Below are 18,148 nucleotides of genomic sequence, written 5' to 3'. Positions count from 1 at the left end.
GAAGAAGGAACAAAAATGGAAGATGACTATCCTATCATTATGGGATTATATTCATCCCAGGAATTACGTACACAACCCGATGCTGGAATTTTGCAGTTAAACACTTGCACCTTTCTTATACTTTGCTACATATAAAACGTGACTCAGCGAACAAGGACACTAGGACAGTAAGGTCTGCACATTTCTGGTCACTCCCAACCCCACGAAACCAACCCAACCACCAGTCAGTCCCATCTCTAGTTCTCTACATATTTATACTTCACCCCCCTTTTATCCATTTCTTTTTCTTTTCTTCCCAAACCTTCTTCCACCTTCCAGAACATTTCGCCTTTGCCCTCCCTCTCTCAAACCTTCAAGACCCTTTTGATCAGCTCTAATATTGAATTGGGAAATTGGGTTTTGATAGAGAAGATAGAGTCGATGGTGATTTTGCAGTTGTTTTTCACGGTGGCTTTCTCGGCGGTGCCTCTCACTCTGTACGTTCCGCCGCTCCGAAGCTTAAACCCTTTTCTGGAGACCGTAGAGGATCTACTCTTGGAATCCAGGACTTACACGAATAGGGTCTACCCTCGTGTCCGCCATCTCTGGCTTAGGATCTTGGATTGTTTGCTTTGCACCACCACCAGGTAGATTCCATTCCTCCCTTTCAGCTGCTCCAATTGTTCCAGATCATCATCATCACCACCTCTTCCAATCACATCAGTCTCATGAGTTTGCTATCATATATGTAAAATATATAAATACCAAACCGATCACAAACATATTTCAGATCATCCCTTCTTGTTTTAGCTTCTGGTGTTAATAAGTTTTTTGATTTAGTTGTTTATCTTGTACAATTCATTGTTGTCCGTTATTGAATGAGAATGGTTTGATGCCGTATGTTACAGAGGTTTGCTTAGTGATTGATTATTTTCATTCTTTGTTTTTTGGGTTTCTTGTTTGATTTGATGAATAGAAATCTGGGTTTTACTGGGTCCAAGTATGATTTCGTCATTGTACTCATGGGTGATTAATAAAAATTAGCATAAATTTTAGAGATCAGAAAATAGATTCAGGCAAAGTGTTTGATCCTGATTGGGCCGCAGATGAAGACAGGGGTTCACGCCCCGTCCGTACCGTTCATATGATGAAGGCACAGGTGTAAGCTTAGCTGCTTCGGAAACAAGACAAATATTCCCTGCTTATATCGTTTACAGTTGTGGTTATCTGAAAAAAGCAATGATGAAGTCAAATTCTTGAACGAGTTGATCAGCTTGCTCTTTCGTTATGGTTATGTCGGAGAATTCAATCGGAATTGTATTGTGATGATGGACACCTGAGAAATACTAAGAGTCTTTTCCTTTTTTTTTTTTTTTTTAACAAAGAGAAAATGTTGAGATATAAATCTCGCGTCGAGAATATGGAACATTGTTTGTGGGTTTATAAGAGTTTGAGTCTCTTTATTCATTGTCGATTGGTTTTGGATGTGAACCCCAGACTACGTTATCATGGTATCAGAACGGATTACCTACACGTCCACGTGTAAAGCCTAATGACCATATACACTCCATGTCATTCAAAATGTTGTCCATTATGGAACCTTGCCTGATGAGCTGTTTCCACCACCTGCGGCGCTGCTCATCAGTCTTTCTGCTGCTGAGTGGGGTGATGCTGATTCTATCAGCATTTGCAACTACCCACTTGCCGAAATCACGAGAAGAAGCAAGTTCTTCCAAGGCTTTCTCCGTCGTCTGTTTGGTGCTACTTTCCCACTCATGTCTTGACACCGCTCCCCTCTCGGATCGTGTGGAAATAAGAAGGGAATAACCTTTCTGATGGTGATGCACTTGTAGAACCTAGGCCAGGTGCATACTCAGAAGGTGGAGAATCAGGAATCTCTGATCTTCTGCTCTTCTTCTTTTTGGGTGATTTTCAACAGTTTCCTGTACATGCGACGGCGACGAATCCATCTCAAGATTTCCCGTACTGAAGAGAATATCATAGCAACTGTCCTTGCTATAAAGGAGACTATTGTTCCAAATGCTATAAAAGAGACTATTGTTCCAAATGCTATAAAGGAGACTATTGTTCCAAATGCTATAAAAGAGAGTACTATGGCAACTTTGCTCACTATAGAAGGGACTAAAGGGACCGTTATGGCTCTGCTGCCAGTGGCTGATCACTAGAACTCTGTGAAAGCATAAGAGGGGCTACGAACCGAATCGTCCATAAAACAAACAGAGATGTGCTAGAATCAATTGATCCATCTTCTTTCAGGACCATTTTACGAACTGTCCAGAATCCCAACCATGCTCCAGCCAGAAAACTAAAAGCCACAACAAATATAACCAAAAGATTATACATCTCTTGGCTGATTCCAAGCTCTGTGAGTACTGATCGGATTAGCCCCGGGATGTAGCTGAGGAGAAAAGATCCTAAACCAACCGCAGATGAATACAAAAAAATTCCGAGCCAATACTTCCGACCTGTTGGGAGAAGCCTTATCCCCTGAAAAAGGACGATCAATATTACCAGGACAACCCCTATTGCCGTTCCACTCCACTGCCGTAATAGAATACCAATGAGTTGCTCAGAGAAGGCGCCAAACTCATCAACATTACACCCGATACAAAAAATACCAGGTCAGATATATAAAATTCTTCTTCAAGGGGCCACCTCAAAAATATCCAAGGATGATGAAGCAGCTATTCGTATATCAACGACTTTGTGCTCATAGGGTGACATGGATCCAGACCAGGACCTCCTCTCGGAAACTTTTTCCCACTGATTGTGAGGGCACATTCCTATCCCACGAGATGTATTTCTGTGGAAACAAACCTCAAAAGGCCGTTCACGATGACTCGAATTTATCGCTATCTTCACCCTCACTGTGTCAGCAAACCTCTTCAAATTCTTAAGCCTTGACAATCCACAGACATGTACTCTTTCCACACATTACTAAATTGCCACCGGGAGAATTTCACACCGCCACACCATTCAAGACTTGCAAAGTAGCATTCTCTCCAACAACTAGAGAATGATCAATCGGAGATTCAGAGAAAGAAGAAGAGCGAAGCGTGAGGAAGAGAAGGCAGAGAATGCAGGCAGCGACCCGAACCAGCTTAGAAGAAGCCATGGTTTTCTTGGTTTTCAAATACTAATCAAAAGAGACGGCCAAAGCCAATATTCTTAGTTGTTATTTAAGTAAAACTAAGAATGCTATTCGAAACTCCCCAAAAGAAAGAATGCTATTTGAAACTACCACGATGTTAAAAATTATAACTTTATTCATATCACCCCAATGCAATTCTTAGAGGGGCCTTCTATTACATTACATTTTCCTTTATTGAACTCTATGGTAATCAAGAACAAAGTAAACCTAGATGCTTCTTATGTGAACGAACGAATGAACAAATGGTTACTAGGAGCTACAATGTAAAAGAATGAATTAATGGTACTGGAAGTAATAGATATAATGAATATGAATATCTTGATCAATCTTAACCTCTTTAGGTAGATAGTGTGCAAGGTTTTAGAAACCAAAAGACGTCCAAGGTTCTTGCTTCTTTTCCATCAGCAATACAGACGCTCTTGGCTTTTTCTGTGGAATCATCCTTGGTGATCACTTGTTTAGAATCATCCATGGCGATCACTTGTTTGTTGGTCTGCCCTTGAAGGATTCCCCCCTTTTCCTGCTCATTCAATAACCAATCAATCAGGGAAAGCTGAAATGCTTGATTTATAATCTTGATGTAAAATTGAAGTCTAAGAAATTGGAATGAATGTGTTGTTGTAAAATTTAAGTCTAAAAAATTGGCATGAATGGTGCCAATTTTGAAAGGTTATGGTACCAATTGGCATGACTTCATCTTTATAGTTCTAGCAGCATAACAAGTCCACTCCAGTATTGTACTGATTTTGAAAGTTCTTTTAATCTGTCCATATTCTGGCGTTATCAACGGAACTTAACGGCTACTAGAAGAATTCTATTGTAAAATTTCAAGTATGTTGATACACTGTAGTGTACAAAACTACAAACATGTGAATCAAACATAGTTGTCCTGCATGTGTTGTTGTGCATCAAAGTAAAGCCGGATGGAATTTAGTTACAAGTTTTACTTGAGCGACCAAGATTGTCCTGTGCAAGTAGAAGAATGAAAGACCTGAAAGAATTAGAAGAAGTGTTGACTAAACTTTATGTGCCCTGTTCCAGCTTTCATAACTGAAACTTTATATTTCTCAGATTGATAATTTATTTAGCAAAAAGCCTAGGATTGATAATTTGCATCCAAGGATTGGTTTAATTCTTCTTGGTATACTTTAGTTTTTCTTGGTGCCTTAATTCGTTCAAAAAAGATATAATATGAAGCAGAAGGATGCATCTAGTTACTTACCATTAGTCTGGACTTTGAGGCTTTTGAAGGTGTGATTTTGCTGGGGGGCCTTGCAGCAGAAAAGCATTGAGGAGAGGGAGGGTTGGTCCGGATTTGCAACAAGTCCTCCCCCCCTTTTCGCTTTACACTCTCCAAATTTAAAGAGACTGGGATGTTCTCTGCATTATCAACTCTCCTGCAGAAGGTGGTCTCAAAATTAAACCATGGTTACAGTCATCAAAGGACAGCAAATCAATGTAAAAGATCCATGGCATTCAGTGACTACCAAAAGGATCCCAAATTTAGGTAATTAGAAGTTAACAACCATTGGGATTTCAAGCATTGAAGTTATACAACAAGCCTTGTGATCAGTTACTACTTGATTAAAATGAAGAGTAGTATCATGTTTAATAGATAATTGATATGCATAGTTACTGTACGATCCTTGTATTAGTCATCAACTACATGAAAGTTAAATGACTAGTAAGTAAACATTCTTTCTAGATGTGGATTCCTTGCCTGAATACTAACTGCAACAAGTGTTTCAATTATCTCAACTAAAAGTGTTAATGTGGTCTGTTCATCCAACTAAAACACAAAGACAAATATATACAGGCTACGAGGTATAAAATAAAGGTATGATAAACTTACTTCTTAATCCTCTTTCCCTCCTGTATAATTCTTCCTTCAATTCCTTCAGTTTTCCCTTTATTGGCATCAAGCAATGGCATTCTTTCTCTTTGCTTCCCATTCACCTCACCCAGAACTTCAACTTTACACTCCTCCTTCTTCACCATTCTTTCTGACTTCCCTTTACCCAATTCAAGCAATGGCATTCTCTCTCTTTCCCTCCCATTCAACTCACCCAGAACCTCACCATTAGACTCCACCTTCTTCACCTCCTCTTCTTTGTTATTCACTATACCTTTCTCCACTTCCTCCCTCTCCTTTGCGTTCATCGCCAATCTCTTCAATTCGCTGCAGAAGTCAGTGATATGATTCAGAATGTCCTTTCCTGCAAATAAGTTTCTCGCCGAAAGCGTGCTTTTCAGCCTGGGGAGCACCTCATTGCTCTGTGTTGCAGTCTCAACTGGTTGCTTCTTCTCTGTACTTGATTTGATTGCTTCTTTCATGGCCTTAGCTTGATAGTTTGGAGGGGTTGATAGGTTGGGGTTCTGGTTTTCGCTATCCTCCTTGAATCTTGAATTATTGGTGGGATGAACTGATGAGTTAGGGAGCCCTCTTCTTTTTAGTTTCACATCTCTACATTACAAAACAAAGATATCAGAGTTACATACATTCAGTGAAAAACCGAACCACATGGTACTATGAAAGATGGGATTCAGGCGTTACCTTTGGACTTTATCACCAAGTGGAGAGATACCAGAAACATCAGATGAGCTCGCAACCTTTACCAAATCAAGAAACAAAGATAGAGAAATGTCAGACAAGAAAACCAAATGAAGCTCAAAAAAGCCATAAAAAGAATTTGTGTATATTTGGCTCGCATAGTTTCTCACTAAACAAAACCGACAGACAAGGAAGAAAGAATGAACCTTGTAAGGTGATGAGGATCTAAGAAAGTCTTCGGCGGTCTTTGGGTGGTTGCATTCTGTGATATGTGATGATTAATCGGGTTAGTAAAAACTAAAAAGTAGAGAAAGAAGAAAGAGAAAACAGAAGAAGGAAGGGAAAGGAAAGAAGCAAGACCGGGAGTGCAAAAGAAGGCGTGGTCGTCGAGGAGGTTGTCATTGGGGTTCAAGAAATCGAACCACTTGGGGGCGTTGATCTGCTCGTAGGCTTTGTCCTCCACAAATCTCCATTCCAAGTTCTTCCAATCAATTTTTGCAGGCTCCATTACAGCTAGACAGAGAGAGAGAAAAGAGAAGAGAAGAGAGAGTGAAATATAAACAGACAAAGAGCCAGAAAGAAAGCGAGCTTTACAGAGCAAAATTCACAAGACAGAGAGGAACTTGGAACTAGTAACCGTTATGGAAGAGAGTGATGAACCGAACGTTGGTGGGTTTCTACTTTCTCTCTGTGTTTTTGTGACCGTTGCAGATTTTATTTATTTTGTTTAATTAATTAAGAGGTGGAAGAGGAGGGAATGCCATTCCTGGATCTAGTTTTGGGGGAGACACGTGGTTCTACCCTTCTAATCATGTGGCAAAGTGTTACACCCAAAAGGAAATAAGCATTAAAACATTCAACGGATCGGAGTGTCAAATATCCTTTGGGTTTTGGACTACAAGATCTTACTAGTTCACAAATGGTCCATAACTATTTGCTGGCCTCTCGAGGCCCATGTTAAAAAGACACGTCCGAAGAACAGATTGCCAAGCTCATTCAAGATGATCCCTTAGCGGGGTGAGTATGACTTCCCAGACTTGGTAATAGTGGTGTGTTACCAGGGGGGTATAGTTTTGCATGTCAACAAACGAATTGGTCAAATAAAAAGCAACCTAGGTTCACAAGCATCATACACTATAGCAACTCAGCATGATAAAAGGTATAAGGTGATCCAAGGAAAAAAAAAAAAAAAAGAAGCTCTAAAGCTATACTCAGGTTGATATTAATAGTCTAATAATCAAGACAAAAACATTAAAAAAAGATATACTGGACAAATATGTTTTCCATCTTTTACAAAAGTAGAAAGTGAATAAGATCAATTTGCCTAACATATTAAGCTGAACAAATAATACTTTGCACCCATCCAAAACGATACATGTTTCAGAATACAAGTTCTCATCTCTTTTCGGTAAAAAGGAAGGGGAGACTTGTACTCTGACCTCGGGTGCAGGATAAACGCTCAAACGGCTCGATAAACACTCTACACGAGAAGTACAAAGCCATAGCAGACCCGGCTTTAGTTCCATAGATTGTGTATGCCATAAATCAAACTACAATAAGCTAAATCAGGAGTTAATGTCCTAAAAGATACCAAAAAGAAAGAACAAGAGGAAGAAGAATCAGCAGTTGGAAGTCTCAAGGTCGAATCCGAAACTCTTAGGAGGTAGAAATAATTGGTTTTCTTTCTTTTTACTCCGGCAGAATGTACTCAAAGAAGAAACAGGGGTAACTAGTCTATGTATATTGGGAGGGGGGGGGGGGGGGGGGCGAAGATAAAAGAGAGGGCAGGAGAATAAATTAGAAGGATCAAACAAACACCGATTTTTGTAAACAGTTAGCTAAATGATGCTTTAATGCCTTGATTCCTCGGCGAATACCTCAAGGTTGCAGACTGGGCATATCTGAACAAAGCAAAGAATAATAATAATAATAAGTATCTATGGTGGAGTCATCCAAATGACAGAACAACAGCATGCAAAATTCTGAATTCTGTAAAGCCTGGATTGTTGACGAACCTTGTTGATGCCAAGCCATTTGCTGATGCATTTACTATGGTAAAGATGATTGCAGGGCAATTTGATTTGTCGAGCTCCTCTTTTGTACCTCGCCTGGCAAATTACACATCTGCCATCCAAAAAACAGTATTATAAATGGAAAAATGCCAAAATCTTTAAGGAAAAACAAGCACCCCCTGCCTCTCCACTTCAGAAAAGAATGGAAGAAAACTACAAAAATATTCTTCCACAACCAGCACAAACAAAGTAGTAGTATTTATGGCATGCATCAACTGCAAAAGAAAAAATATATAAAAAAAAATAAAAATAAAAAGACACAAGAACAAAATAAAACAAAAATGTAAAACACGATATATGAAATTATCAATTATATTAAAGTAATATTGTACATTGTTCAGACTCTAAAAGCAGAAGACAACACCAAGTCTTTTGCTTGCAGTTTACTTCTCAAGTTCAGTACAGAGGATGTTGATAAGTTGCCCTATTTATTGCAAGGAAAGTTCTGATGACATAATGTACAGTGATATACCAGTGAGCATCATCAATGGCACGATTTCCAGATTAAAGATGATACAAAATTTCCATATTGTCTAAACAGGGAAAGGGAAAAGAGAGGCAATCATATTTACTTCTGAGATGGGTGGGACAAAGAAAATGAAATAGAAAGGTCCGAAAATATGTTTGCTTCTTTAGGTAAATAAAAGCCTGCATCACTTGAATGCCAATGAATTAAAATGTTACCTCTCTCCAGATTTCTTTCTCGAGAAAAAGCTTCCACACTTGTATTTGGTTGTAGGAAGCATGCTAATAAGCTCATCGGAAAGCCCTCGGCTTTGAGTACCAACTGCCTCACCCAAGTCGAGTAATTCCTAGGACCAGTATAAAACTACACATATTAATGACATCCATTGAGACAAAAACAATATGTATGTAAGCATGTATGTGTGTGTGTGCATGCACAAATGTAGTATATAGGCAAACCGTTGCCCTTATTTGTTTAAGTTTCAACCATGAATCACCAATTCAATCTAAGACATGCCATAATCTTTCAAAGTCAGTCTATGTTTCACACAATAATGTCATAAAAGTATGACATTGACAACACTTCAAATCCTATTAAGCTTCTGTAAGGAAGAAATAGATAACTGTAATGTGAATATGGTATTATACATATTCACCATCAACCAGGAAAATGACTATTATGTAGCGACCACCAGCCTTGGTCCAGGAACATGAGAGATCACAATTCATTCACTCTTGGCTTTTACATTTTCATAGTTAACCGTTGTATTTGAAACCTATAGATTCATCAAAATATCATCATGCACTGAGAAATTCAAACAAGCAGCCAAACAAAGTTTTGGGTGACCATGAATGTGGTTTAAGTTATTGGCTTATTGCTTAACATCCCTGCCATGAAAACAAAAGGTGGATTTCGCTCTAATATCTAAAAGAGACAAGCCACAGTAGAAATGCAGAATAATAGGACAAGGTATATATAACAAACCTCATATGTCATGTTATCAGGATCAATGTTTTCTTCCCATTCCACCTGCAAACATATAGAGCAATAGTTCAAAATTTTAACGTCAGTACAGGGGAGGAAATCAAACTGGAAATACATTATTTGATTTCTATCAAATCAAAAGTAGTATAGATTTGATGCAATACATATGCATAAGCATTGATCCAGAACATAGCAGAAGAAAAATCAAGTATGCAACTACACAAACATAGAAGGAAGACCCGCACCTGAGAAGTAGTTGTGTTTTGATCATTTGGAATGGCTGAGAAGGCAAAAGATTTATGGTCAGAGAGAATATTGTTTACCATGGTTAAATTAATTAACCACAGGAATAAAGAAAAGACGTTGAAGCTCCATGCAGAAAACCATTTGCAACAAAAATGTATTTTCAAACCTAATGGTACTTGGTTGTAACCATAGTTCTTGAATATCATCTAAATATGGTTATGTGGTTACTATAACAAGCCAGTAGCTTAATATTTAAGTCCTTTCAATAGGCGGCTAGCCAAGACTAAATGGATCTATATCTTGATTTTGATTACAAGAAAAAGTTTCAAAGCACAATACCAAGGAATTTTAATGTCGCGACAAAATTAGGCACCCATAGAATCAGTTAATACCAATATACAGTATAGGAAACAAGCAACAGAAGTTGTTATCACTAACATTCTTCGGTTGTGGCGTCAGATTCCTCGACTACATTTTCTTCTGGCTGCGTAGCAGTGGTTGCAGGCTCTTCTGAATTTGTCATTAAAGGATATTCCCAAGCCCTCCTGCTCATGTCCATTCTCGGAAAATGAGTATTTACCTCATAAGGACTGCAATAAGAAGTACTTTCCGGACCAGTGAGTCCAAATTTGTATGAATTCATATTCATTGACCAGTATGCAGCTTCCTGGATGCATATATACCCATAAGTAAAATTCCAGCTCACAGAAATGATAAAACACTATTTCACTAACTAAAAGGCTGAAAGCAAACAATTTGGGGTACACATTTTGAACACAAAACATCACAATAGTGTGGTTCATCAAACTGGTGAAATATTTCAAACTTGATCAACCACAAATATAGTATCACACTCGGTATCATCAATAAAATATCTGAGCTTTTCCAATTGTTGTAAAATATATTGCTACAGGATACAACATCCTGCACTAGAAATTCGTTATAACTGAGATGAGTAGACTTAACCTTGTTCTACAGTAAAAGTAATGATCATAATCACATTAACTTTTGAGAACTGATTATTTCAGACTTTCTATTAACTAAAGAAGACTCCGGTGCATGTTAATTGAGGAAATGACAAAGCAAATGCACCCCAAATTGTCACTGTTAAACCAGAAATGCATCACAAAAACTGACTTTCTGAATTCACAAGCAACATGGATCTAAAACAACTTTACAATATCTAACCAATTACAAGAGCATGAACATGAACACTCTAATAACTTGCCTAACAAAATACCATACTGTAAATGAAGAAAAGAGAACATGCCTGATCATGTACGGGCATGGGGTGACCATAGTTCAGGGGCACATGAGTAAGACCATCAAAGAAGTCCATAAAGCTTTCTGTCGCCGTGTAAGGGAAGCCAGTGTCTATGTAATGCACCTCCATTTGTCCATTTCCGTTCATTTTTGCAGAACTAACCAAATTCAGATTTGCATAACAAGCTACATAAGTAAATTAAACAATTCAAATTTCACAGGAAATAAAAACAACAGCAAATTTAGAGCAAAAGATAAGCTTTTGGACTCATGGACTCATACCAACTATAAATTAGTAAATAAAGACTCAATCTTTATCACCGGTTCTTGGATAATGAATGTGGGTGAAGAAACAAGACACTTGCACTAAAAAATTTGCCAAATGTAGAACAAAACAGCACACACCTACATAGCAGAAATTAAAGACTGTTTCTTTGGCAATTATCTTCACTTTTCTTTGGCTACTAATACAAATTTATTAAATTCAAGATGGAAAATTTATGTTTGTACGCTTTGAAAGAGATGAGCAAAAGATACCTTCACATTTCGCAATGAAACAAAATCTGAGAGAAATTAGCGAGAAGGAGTGAAAAGCATTGACACTGAATTAGAAGGTTTGTAAAGAACTCTAAAAATCACTGAAAATGTGAATTCATGAAAAGAAAATAGAAACAAAGAAATGGGTTGAGCTCAGAAAGAGAGAGAAAGAACATACACTGAGGTTGGAACAACAGAGCGAGAAGGAGAATGGGGAATGGGTTTTGGCTTCTCACAGTTGTGAGTCTACAAAAACAAAAGAGAGAGAGATAGAGACAATTGTGTCTCTCTCACTTTCTCACTTTCTCACTCTAAAATGGATTTGAGTTCTTCTCTCTCTAGAGTGTAGAGTAGAGAGGAAATACTGAAACAGTGGTGTTGGTATGGAGTGGGCACTACTATAGATTTCGTTTCAAGAACACGCTTCCTTCCACGCTGAACTTAAACAACATCCCATCTTTTCATCTGTCTCTTGCTACTACACTACTGACGACACACATACACCCTTCTCTATTACTTTATGTGATTTTCTTATCTTATTACTCTTTCTTTATCACTGTTTTGGACGGCTATGATCATGATGTTTGTCATGGCTCTTTCAGCTATGTTCAGTATTCAACAGTTTGTTTCTAGGGAAACTGCCCTTGTTTTAACACCATTCAAGGACGCCAAGAATTGGATCTAGTCTTAATTTTTAGTGCCCGGTATGCGGAAATGTTTACGTTCAGTTGTAACGGTGAATCTACTTATTGCCATATTGGGTCTCCCATAGTTTCATGTACAATTGTTGAAAAACTGAATCTATAGAATAGAAATAAGAAAAAGTTAATGAATACGCCAGAATAAAAAAATAGAGGTAAAATTGGCATTCCACCCAGTATCATATAGTCTAATGGCGTAATCTCTCATTTAGTAAGTAAAAGTTGTGAGTTTGACTCACGTAGTTGTAATATTTGAGTTGGTTTACTTGATCCAAAAAGAAAAAGGTATTTTGATTTATACAAACCACACATACCTCCATGCACATGTTTATTGGGAAATTACTCATGAAGGAATGATTTATTAAAAGAAATAAATAAATAAAAGAGGTTTTCTCTGTGTGTGGGCTTGAGGGCTAGATTCGCAAGAATGTGTTGGTTGGTAATCCCTCCTCGTGAACCTACAAAACAAATTTGAATTTGGTACTAGAATGTCTTGATTGGCAATCCCTCCTTGTGAAACTGAAAAACAAGTCTGTACTCGGTGTATAACTAAGCTTAGACCCTTTGATGCTCAAGTCAGTATGAGTTTGTGCAGTATTGAAGAGCTTAGAGTAGAACACCTTACCAGCGACGAAGAATTAAGTCTTGTTTGGTTCGTGGATTGTAAGCATCAAGAAAGAAAATTTGTTCATTTCCTGTTTTTGGGATGCAAATGGACATGAATTTTTTTTTGAATGAATGAAAAATAGGGAGGAAGTGATTCGTTCTAAACAAGTTTATTAACTTGGAATAGAAAATATCATGAATAGGTATCAAGTGAAATGGGAGACGAAAGGAATCGATATAGGAATATTTTATTTCTAATCACCATAGAAATAAAACCAATTACGATTGATGTTATTTACTTATCGTATGAAATCAGAATTAAAATTAGTTTAATTATTAAAATACCCCTATATATAAGAAATGAAGCTACATACAATATTCGCAATTTTATTGTTGAAGATTGATAAAATTCCCAACAATATTAGTAATGTGTAGATAATAATGATCGGGTCTGGTTCAAGGGACACTTTATTTTACATCTTCTTTTACTCCAGTTTTTAACCGTTGGATTTAATTGTGTTCAATGGTCTTGATTTATTATAAGCATGAGGTGGCAAATGACATGGAAATAATTATTTTCTAGGAAGAAAAAATATAAACTTGAAGGAAAATGATTTTATAAGGGAATCAAAGATCAAAAATTGAAGATCAACGCCTAGTGTCATTTGGTCTAGCGACATAGTCTCCCCTTAATAAGTGTCATTTGGTCTAGCGACATAGTCTCCCCTTAATAAGTGGGCGGGAAGTTGTAAGTTCGACTCACAAAGTTGTAATAGTCGAGTTATTTACCTAATAAAAAATAAAAAAATTGAAGATCAACATCTTCATCATCTTCTATCAATGTCCTCTTCTTCTGCAAAAACTTGACAGGCATTGCACTCTCCTCCAACACCATATATATTTGATGTCGTAGACTCGTAGTTGCTATCCGATGTTGACAATACAATATATATTTTTAGGGTTGGGTGGGTAATTTAAAGATATTAAAAATTATACAAGGCTATTTTTAAAAGAAAAAGTTGATTCCAACAGCTTTCATTAACTGGGTGCCTCTAATTGAAAGAGAACTTAGGTGGACATTCAGGATCGGTTGTGCCGCTGTGGTCAGTTTGCTTTATGTTATGTGTGTATGGTTGATGCTTGGTAAGTTGAGATTGAAAGAAAAAATTAAGATCAATACAAAATATATATATATATATATATATAATTTCGTTAACTACTTTAGCTAAAGCTAAATCTTTTAAGTAGTACGACGTTGTTGAATTTTGCTTCAAAAATATAGTTATATGATAACAAATGATTCGTCATCAGACTACACAACCAAATTATAGCACTATTTTTAACACTGAATTAGCAATCACGTTCAGTAGCACATCATAAAAACTCTATCATCGTCATACATTGTTTTGGCAAGCTAGGTCGGATTATTGTTTCGTTTAGTGTTTATATATATTTAAACGAAGATATAATTGCTGCAACAATAATCCCCACAACCACACCCCGAAAGGTCTACCGCTAAAACTCCTGGTGAAAATCAAACCCGAAGCTCGGCACCCATTGTCATCCTCCCAAAAAACATCTACAAGACCGGAATACCTGACCACTGTCACGCAAAGAACCTCCCTCATCTATAGACCTGTAAACGAACCGAATCTTGATTCGGATCAGTGGTTTTTAAATAGCTTTGGATCGAAAATTTGATCCGTTGATCCGTTAATGATCCAGACCAGTTAACCCGTTAATGACCCAGACTAGTTAACCCGTTCATTAAACAGATCGGATACAGATTTAGGTTGATCCGATATGTTAACGACCCGGTCCTTTTTTAAAATAATTAAATTATTCTTATTAAATATAATATTACTTATTAAATATGATATCATAATTATCTTCATAACCTATATCAATAAACATTAGAGGTTTAGTATTTTGTCTATATTAGTTTATCATTTTAAGGAACATTTTAGTCATGTAATTCAACTTTTGACAAAAATCTTCATTCTGTTAACATTTCATTAGTATTTTACAAGGTATTATAACAAACTTTCAAAAAAAAAGAAAAAAAAAGAAGGTATTATGACAAAGTTTTAAAATTATAGTTTAAAATTTAAGAATACTCGTTGTTATAAACGGATTAGACTAACGGATCGGAAATCCGTCAACCCCACGGATACGGATTTAGATCGAGTTATTAATGATCCGGCAGGTAAAGGGTCGGGTTTGGATTGAAAATTTTCTATTACAAAACATATCCGGATCCATGTCGATTCGCTCCAGATCCGGTCCATTTATAGGTTTACTCGTCTGCTGCACAACCCCTCTACTCGTACAACCGACGCTTTAAGTAGAGATTCGAAACACTTGGACAACAACCAACCTAACGTCAGATGTCCATATTGTCCCTCTAAGACAAACAACTCATCTGACCGCGCTCAACGGACTCTAGCGAAGCCTGAGGCCTACGCCAAATGCCGCGGTGCAGTCGAACGAGTACAAACAGCTACAACGACAACTTTTCTCCAAAACCTAGCGTGCGGGGAGCGCGTACTAAGTTGATTGTTAAGGATTCAATCTAATCTAACAAGTTGTTAAGCTGAGACAATATCAATATAATGGTGAACCACATGCTACGTTTGTCATTGTTTAACAAACTATAACTCAAAATTTGATCTAAACTGATTCCTATCAAATCAATGGGCAAGACTAGCAAAAGACGTTAGGATTTTCTAATGGGGTTAAAAGGTAAAAAAGAAAGACAAATGGGAGACAATTTCTTCTTGGATGAACCATTTCTTCTTAAAAGTTTGATGAATAAAACATGCATCAAATCGGTTGAACAATCTTTCAACTATTGTGATAAAATTTGTTGCAAATCATTCCTCAAATCATGATTGGTTTCACTGAAAAGAAAAAGTTTAGCTCAGGTTGGATTCTGTTCAATAATATTTATGAGTCCATTTTGAAAGCTTTGCTTGTATGCAATGCAAGAAAGGTAAAATAGAACACAGTCCTACCCATATTGTACCACCAACGCAGACGCAGAAGTTGTTCACCACCATATTACTTTCAGTTCATTCACAACCATTGAAACAGAGAATCTCGTGACATACCAAAAGATTGTACATTGTGAGATGCCTCGTCTAAACCATATTATTTTCTTTTATGTATCAGAATAAATGTTGTAAGATTAGGCTTTTGGGTATGACATTAACACAATTTGGAGTCTGATCAACGCCATGACAGCACAGCTAGGTGATCTAATCCTCTACATTTGACATAATTTGGAGTCTACAACAACAATGTGAGATTCAACTTTCAGTTTCTGCCTTCCCGTCATTTATCTGGACATGTAATGTGCAGGAGTTTGGGACCATATTATAACGAAATAGCTTCAATAATAGAACTGACCAAAAGAAAAGATAAAGAGAAACATGTGTTCTCCAACACCCTAGCTAAGCCATACACAATTACATAGGGGATCTTCAATTGGAGTCATAAACTTTAAACTTTATTCAATGTGTTAGATTAGATCAAATGCATGAGCTCCATGGGACCATACTACCACATAGAAGAGAAGACCTTGTACAAGAAGCAAGGAATTCATGGGGGTTCCAAAAGCAGGTCAAAAATAAACTACAAGATAATATATGAAACATATTAGAGCTACTTATTCCAAAGTAACATGTTGACTCGACCTAATTAAAGTGAGAGATTACTATTAAGTTTTTTTCCTCCTTTTTCAAAATTCAGACTATGATTAAGTTTAGGTTTCGATACTACTCCTCTTGTTAGCTAAAGATGAATGTCCCATAAGTTGATGTTAGCTCGCCTTTCAGCTCGAGCTAGTTCTGATGTTGAGTACAGCAGTTAGTTGATTTTATATAGGGAAAAATCTTCACATGGTACCTAAACTATGCTCTAATGCATATTTTGGTATCCGAAGTTTCAAAACTACCCTACTGGTACCTAACTTAATTAAAGTGAGAGATACTTTGAATTCTATGAACAACCCAATGAAGCTAACATAACTTTTGCAAAACTATACAACCGTCCTTTTTTTTTCTCTCCCCGAAAACCCTTGCTCTGCTAGGGTTTCTTTATCGTCGGCTCTAGCCGTCTTCGACAATACCTTCTCAGCCATGTCTGACCAAATTTTCTCCCTAGCATCACTCTCAGCCCCTTCTGAGGCTGCTCATGTCAACTTTGGGCCTGCCGGAGAGGCGGCTCTCGAGGTTTCCCACTACTTCATGGTTGGGTGCCTCCTTAAGTGACGTCCCAACGCCACTGGCTTTATAGGAACGATCCCATCTATCTGGAGACAACGCTCTGGTCTGCAAATCCATTCACAGGGAGACCAATTCTTGTTTTAGTTTGATAGGGAAGCAAATCGCAACAAGGTCTGCTGTAGAGGACCTTGGTTTTATCAGAATGCGATGTTGGTGACGACACCGTACGACGGGATCTTTGCGGTGGTGAATCCTCCTCTTCATTCCATTAAGCATGGGTCTCGATCTTAGGGTTACCGCATTTACTGCGTAACAACAAGAAATCTCTTCGGATTGTCGGCCAATCCATTGGTAAGGTTTATTGTTTTGATAATTTGGCTCTGAATCGCAAAGATGAAAAACAAAAGATTCGTTTGACTATGGATACGAGGCAGCATTACAGATTTTATCACAATTATTCTTTTGCTTCTGTGCATGTTGATGTTGAGATCATTTATGAGAAAATTCAAGGTCTCTGTAAGTTTTGTGGTCTTTTTGAGCATGTTGTTGAGGGCTGTGACAAGCTTTTTGTGCGAGAAGATGAAGCTTTGCATGGACTCCCGGTTACAGCGATGGAAGAACTGATTATAGCAAAGCCTAAGGTGCCTAATTGCAGCTTTCTGAACCGTGTTGTTGCACTGAGGGCTAAAAAACACAAAGAGGAAGCTGTGCAATTGGCTGCAAAAGTGAAGGCTTTAGTGCTGGTGCAATTGCTTGAGAAACACTTGATGGTGAATGATGAGTTGACTGCTAGGGTTCTCAAAGCTTGTAAGGCTGGAGGTTTTGTTGTTCCCCACTTGTTGAGCAACAACAATCTGCAAAATGAGGAAGAAAGAGGACAATATAGCGTCCTCTTATTCAACTGGGGAAGAAGATGCTTGAGGTGTCCACAATTCTGAGTCCAGAAATTGTAGACTTGAACTTAAGTCTTCCTAATGAGTTGGGTCGACTTTTGGTGACACCCCTAATGAAGAAGGGTAGGCGATCAAAAGGGTCTACAAACAAGCCTAAGGAGGGTCCACCTTGCCCTACTCTAAAAGATAGAAAGCGGTTGTTGAAGATTCTCGAGGAGAATGATATGATAGAGGAAGTAAATCCCTCTACTGATTCTACAGAAGCAATGGAAGTGGTTGGCAAAGAGGTAGCTCTACCTCTAAAGAAAAAGTCTTCGACTGAAGTTGCTACAGTGGAGATGGAGAAGGCGGTTGTTGAAGTGGTGAATTCCACTTCTATTATCACATCTGCTTGATTGGGAGATAGACAAAAAGATAAAAATTCTACTGTCACAGTTTATAACGCTTCAGAG

At 37.7% G+C, this 18,148-nt stretch overlaps 2 protein-coding genes across 2 annotated transcripts; both read right to left on the bottom strand.

The window, feature by feature from the left end:
- Positions 1–1,493: 1,493 nt before the first annotated feature.
- On the bottom strand, positions 1,494–6,364 carry LOC101311806. The gene is made up of 9 exons (XM_004308169.1): positions 6,063–6,364; positions 5,909–5,964; positions 5,706–5,761; positions 5,004–5,615; positions 4,374–4,548; positions 3,520–3,671; positions 2,818–2,899; positions 2,272–2,487; positions 1,494–1,835 (listed from the first exon to the last, which is right to left on the bottom strand). Exons 1-9 carry the CDS (start codon positions 6,208–6,210, stop codon positions 1,494–1,496), a joined length of 1,839 nt encoding a protein of 612 aa, XP_004308217.1. The 5' UTR covers positions 6,211–6,364.
- A 1,188-nt stretch (positions 6,365–7,552) lies between these two features.
- On the bottom strand, positions 7,553–11,619 carry LOC101294978 (E3 ubiquitin ligase BIG BROTHER-like). Its single transcript, XM_004306483.1, has 8 exons — positions 11,449–11,619; positions 10,741–10,891; positions 9,909–10,137; positions 9,470–9,504; positions 9,225–9,269; positions 8,459–8,586; positions 7,718–7,826; positions 7,553–7,603 (listed from the first exon to the last, which is right to left on the bottom strand). The coding sequence occupies exons 2-8, from the start codon at positions 10,879–10,881 to the stop codon at positions 7,553–7,555; spliced, it is 738 nt and encodes a 245-aa protein (XP_004306531.1). The 5' UTR covers positions 10,882–10,891; positions 11,449–11,619.
- Between the last annotated feature and the right edge of the window lie 6,529 nt (positions 11,620–18,148).

Source organism: Fragaria vesca, linkage group LG7 (assembly GCF_000184155.1).
Source record: "Fragaria vesca subsp. vesca linkage group LG7, FraVesHawaii_1.0, whole genome shotgun sequence".
NCBI classification, from domain to species: domain Eukaryota; kingdom Viridiplantae; phylum Streptophyta; class Magnoliopsida; order Rosales; family Rosaceae; genus Fragaria; species Fragaria vesca.
The sequence above is the reverse complement of the archived record's forward strand: the minus strand, read 5'-3'. Positions and strand labels throughout refer to the sequence as shown.

What these genes read in the sequence shown, in the direction of transcription:
- LOC101311806 (XM_004308169.1), bottom strand. Translation starts at nt 6,210, where the DNA reads ATGGAGCCTGCAAAAATTGATTGGAAGAACTTGGAATGGAGATTTGTG. An exon ending in CGCCTTCTTTTGCACTCCCG is followed by an intron (nt 5,965 to 6,062) that starts GTCTTGCTTCTT and finishes CACATATCACAG; the next exon opens with AATGCAACCACCCAAAGACC. An exon ending in CATGGTTGGGATTCTGGACA is followed by an intron (nt 1,836 to 2,271) that starts GTTCGTAAAATG and finishes CACCTGGCCTAG; the next exon opens with GTTCTACAAGTGCATCACCA.
- LOC101294978 (XM_004306483.1), bottom strand. Translation starts at nt 10,881, where the DNA reads ATGAACGGAAATGGACAAATGGAGGTGCATTACATAGACACTGGCTTC. An exon ending in CTGATAACATGACATATGAG is followed by an intron (nt 8,587 to 9,224) that starts GTTTGTTATATA and finishes TACTGGTCCTAG; the next exon opens with GAATTACTCGACTTGGGTGA. An exon ending in AATGGCTTGGCATCAACAAG is followed by an intron (nt 7,604 to 7,717) that starts GTTCGTCAACAA and finishes TGCTTTGTTCAG; the next exon opens with ATATGCCCAGTCTGCAACCT.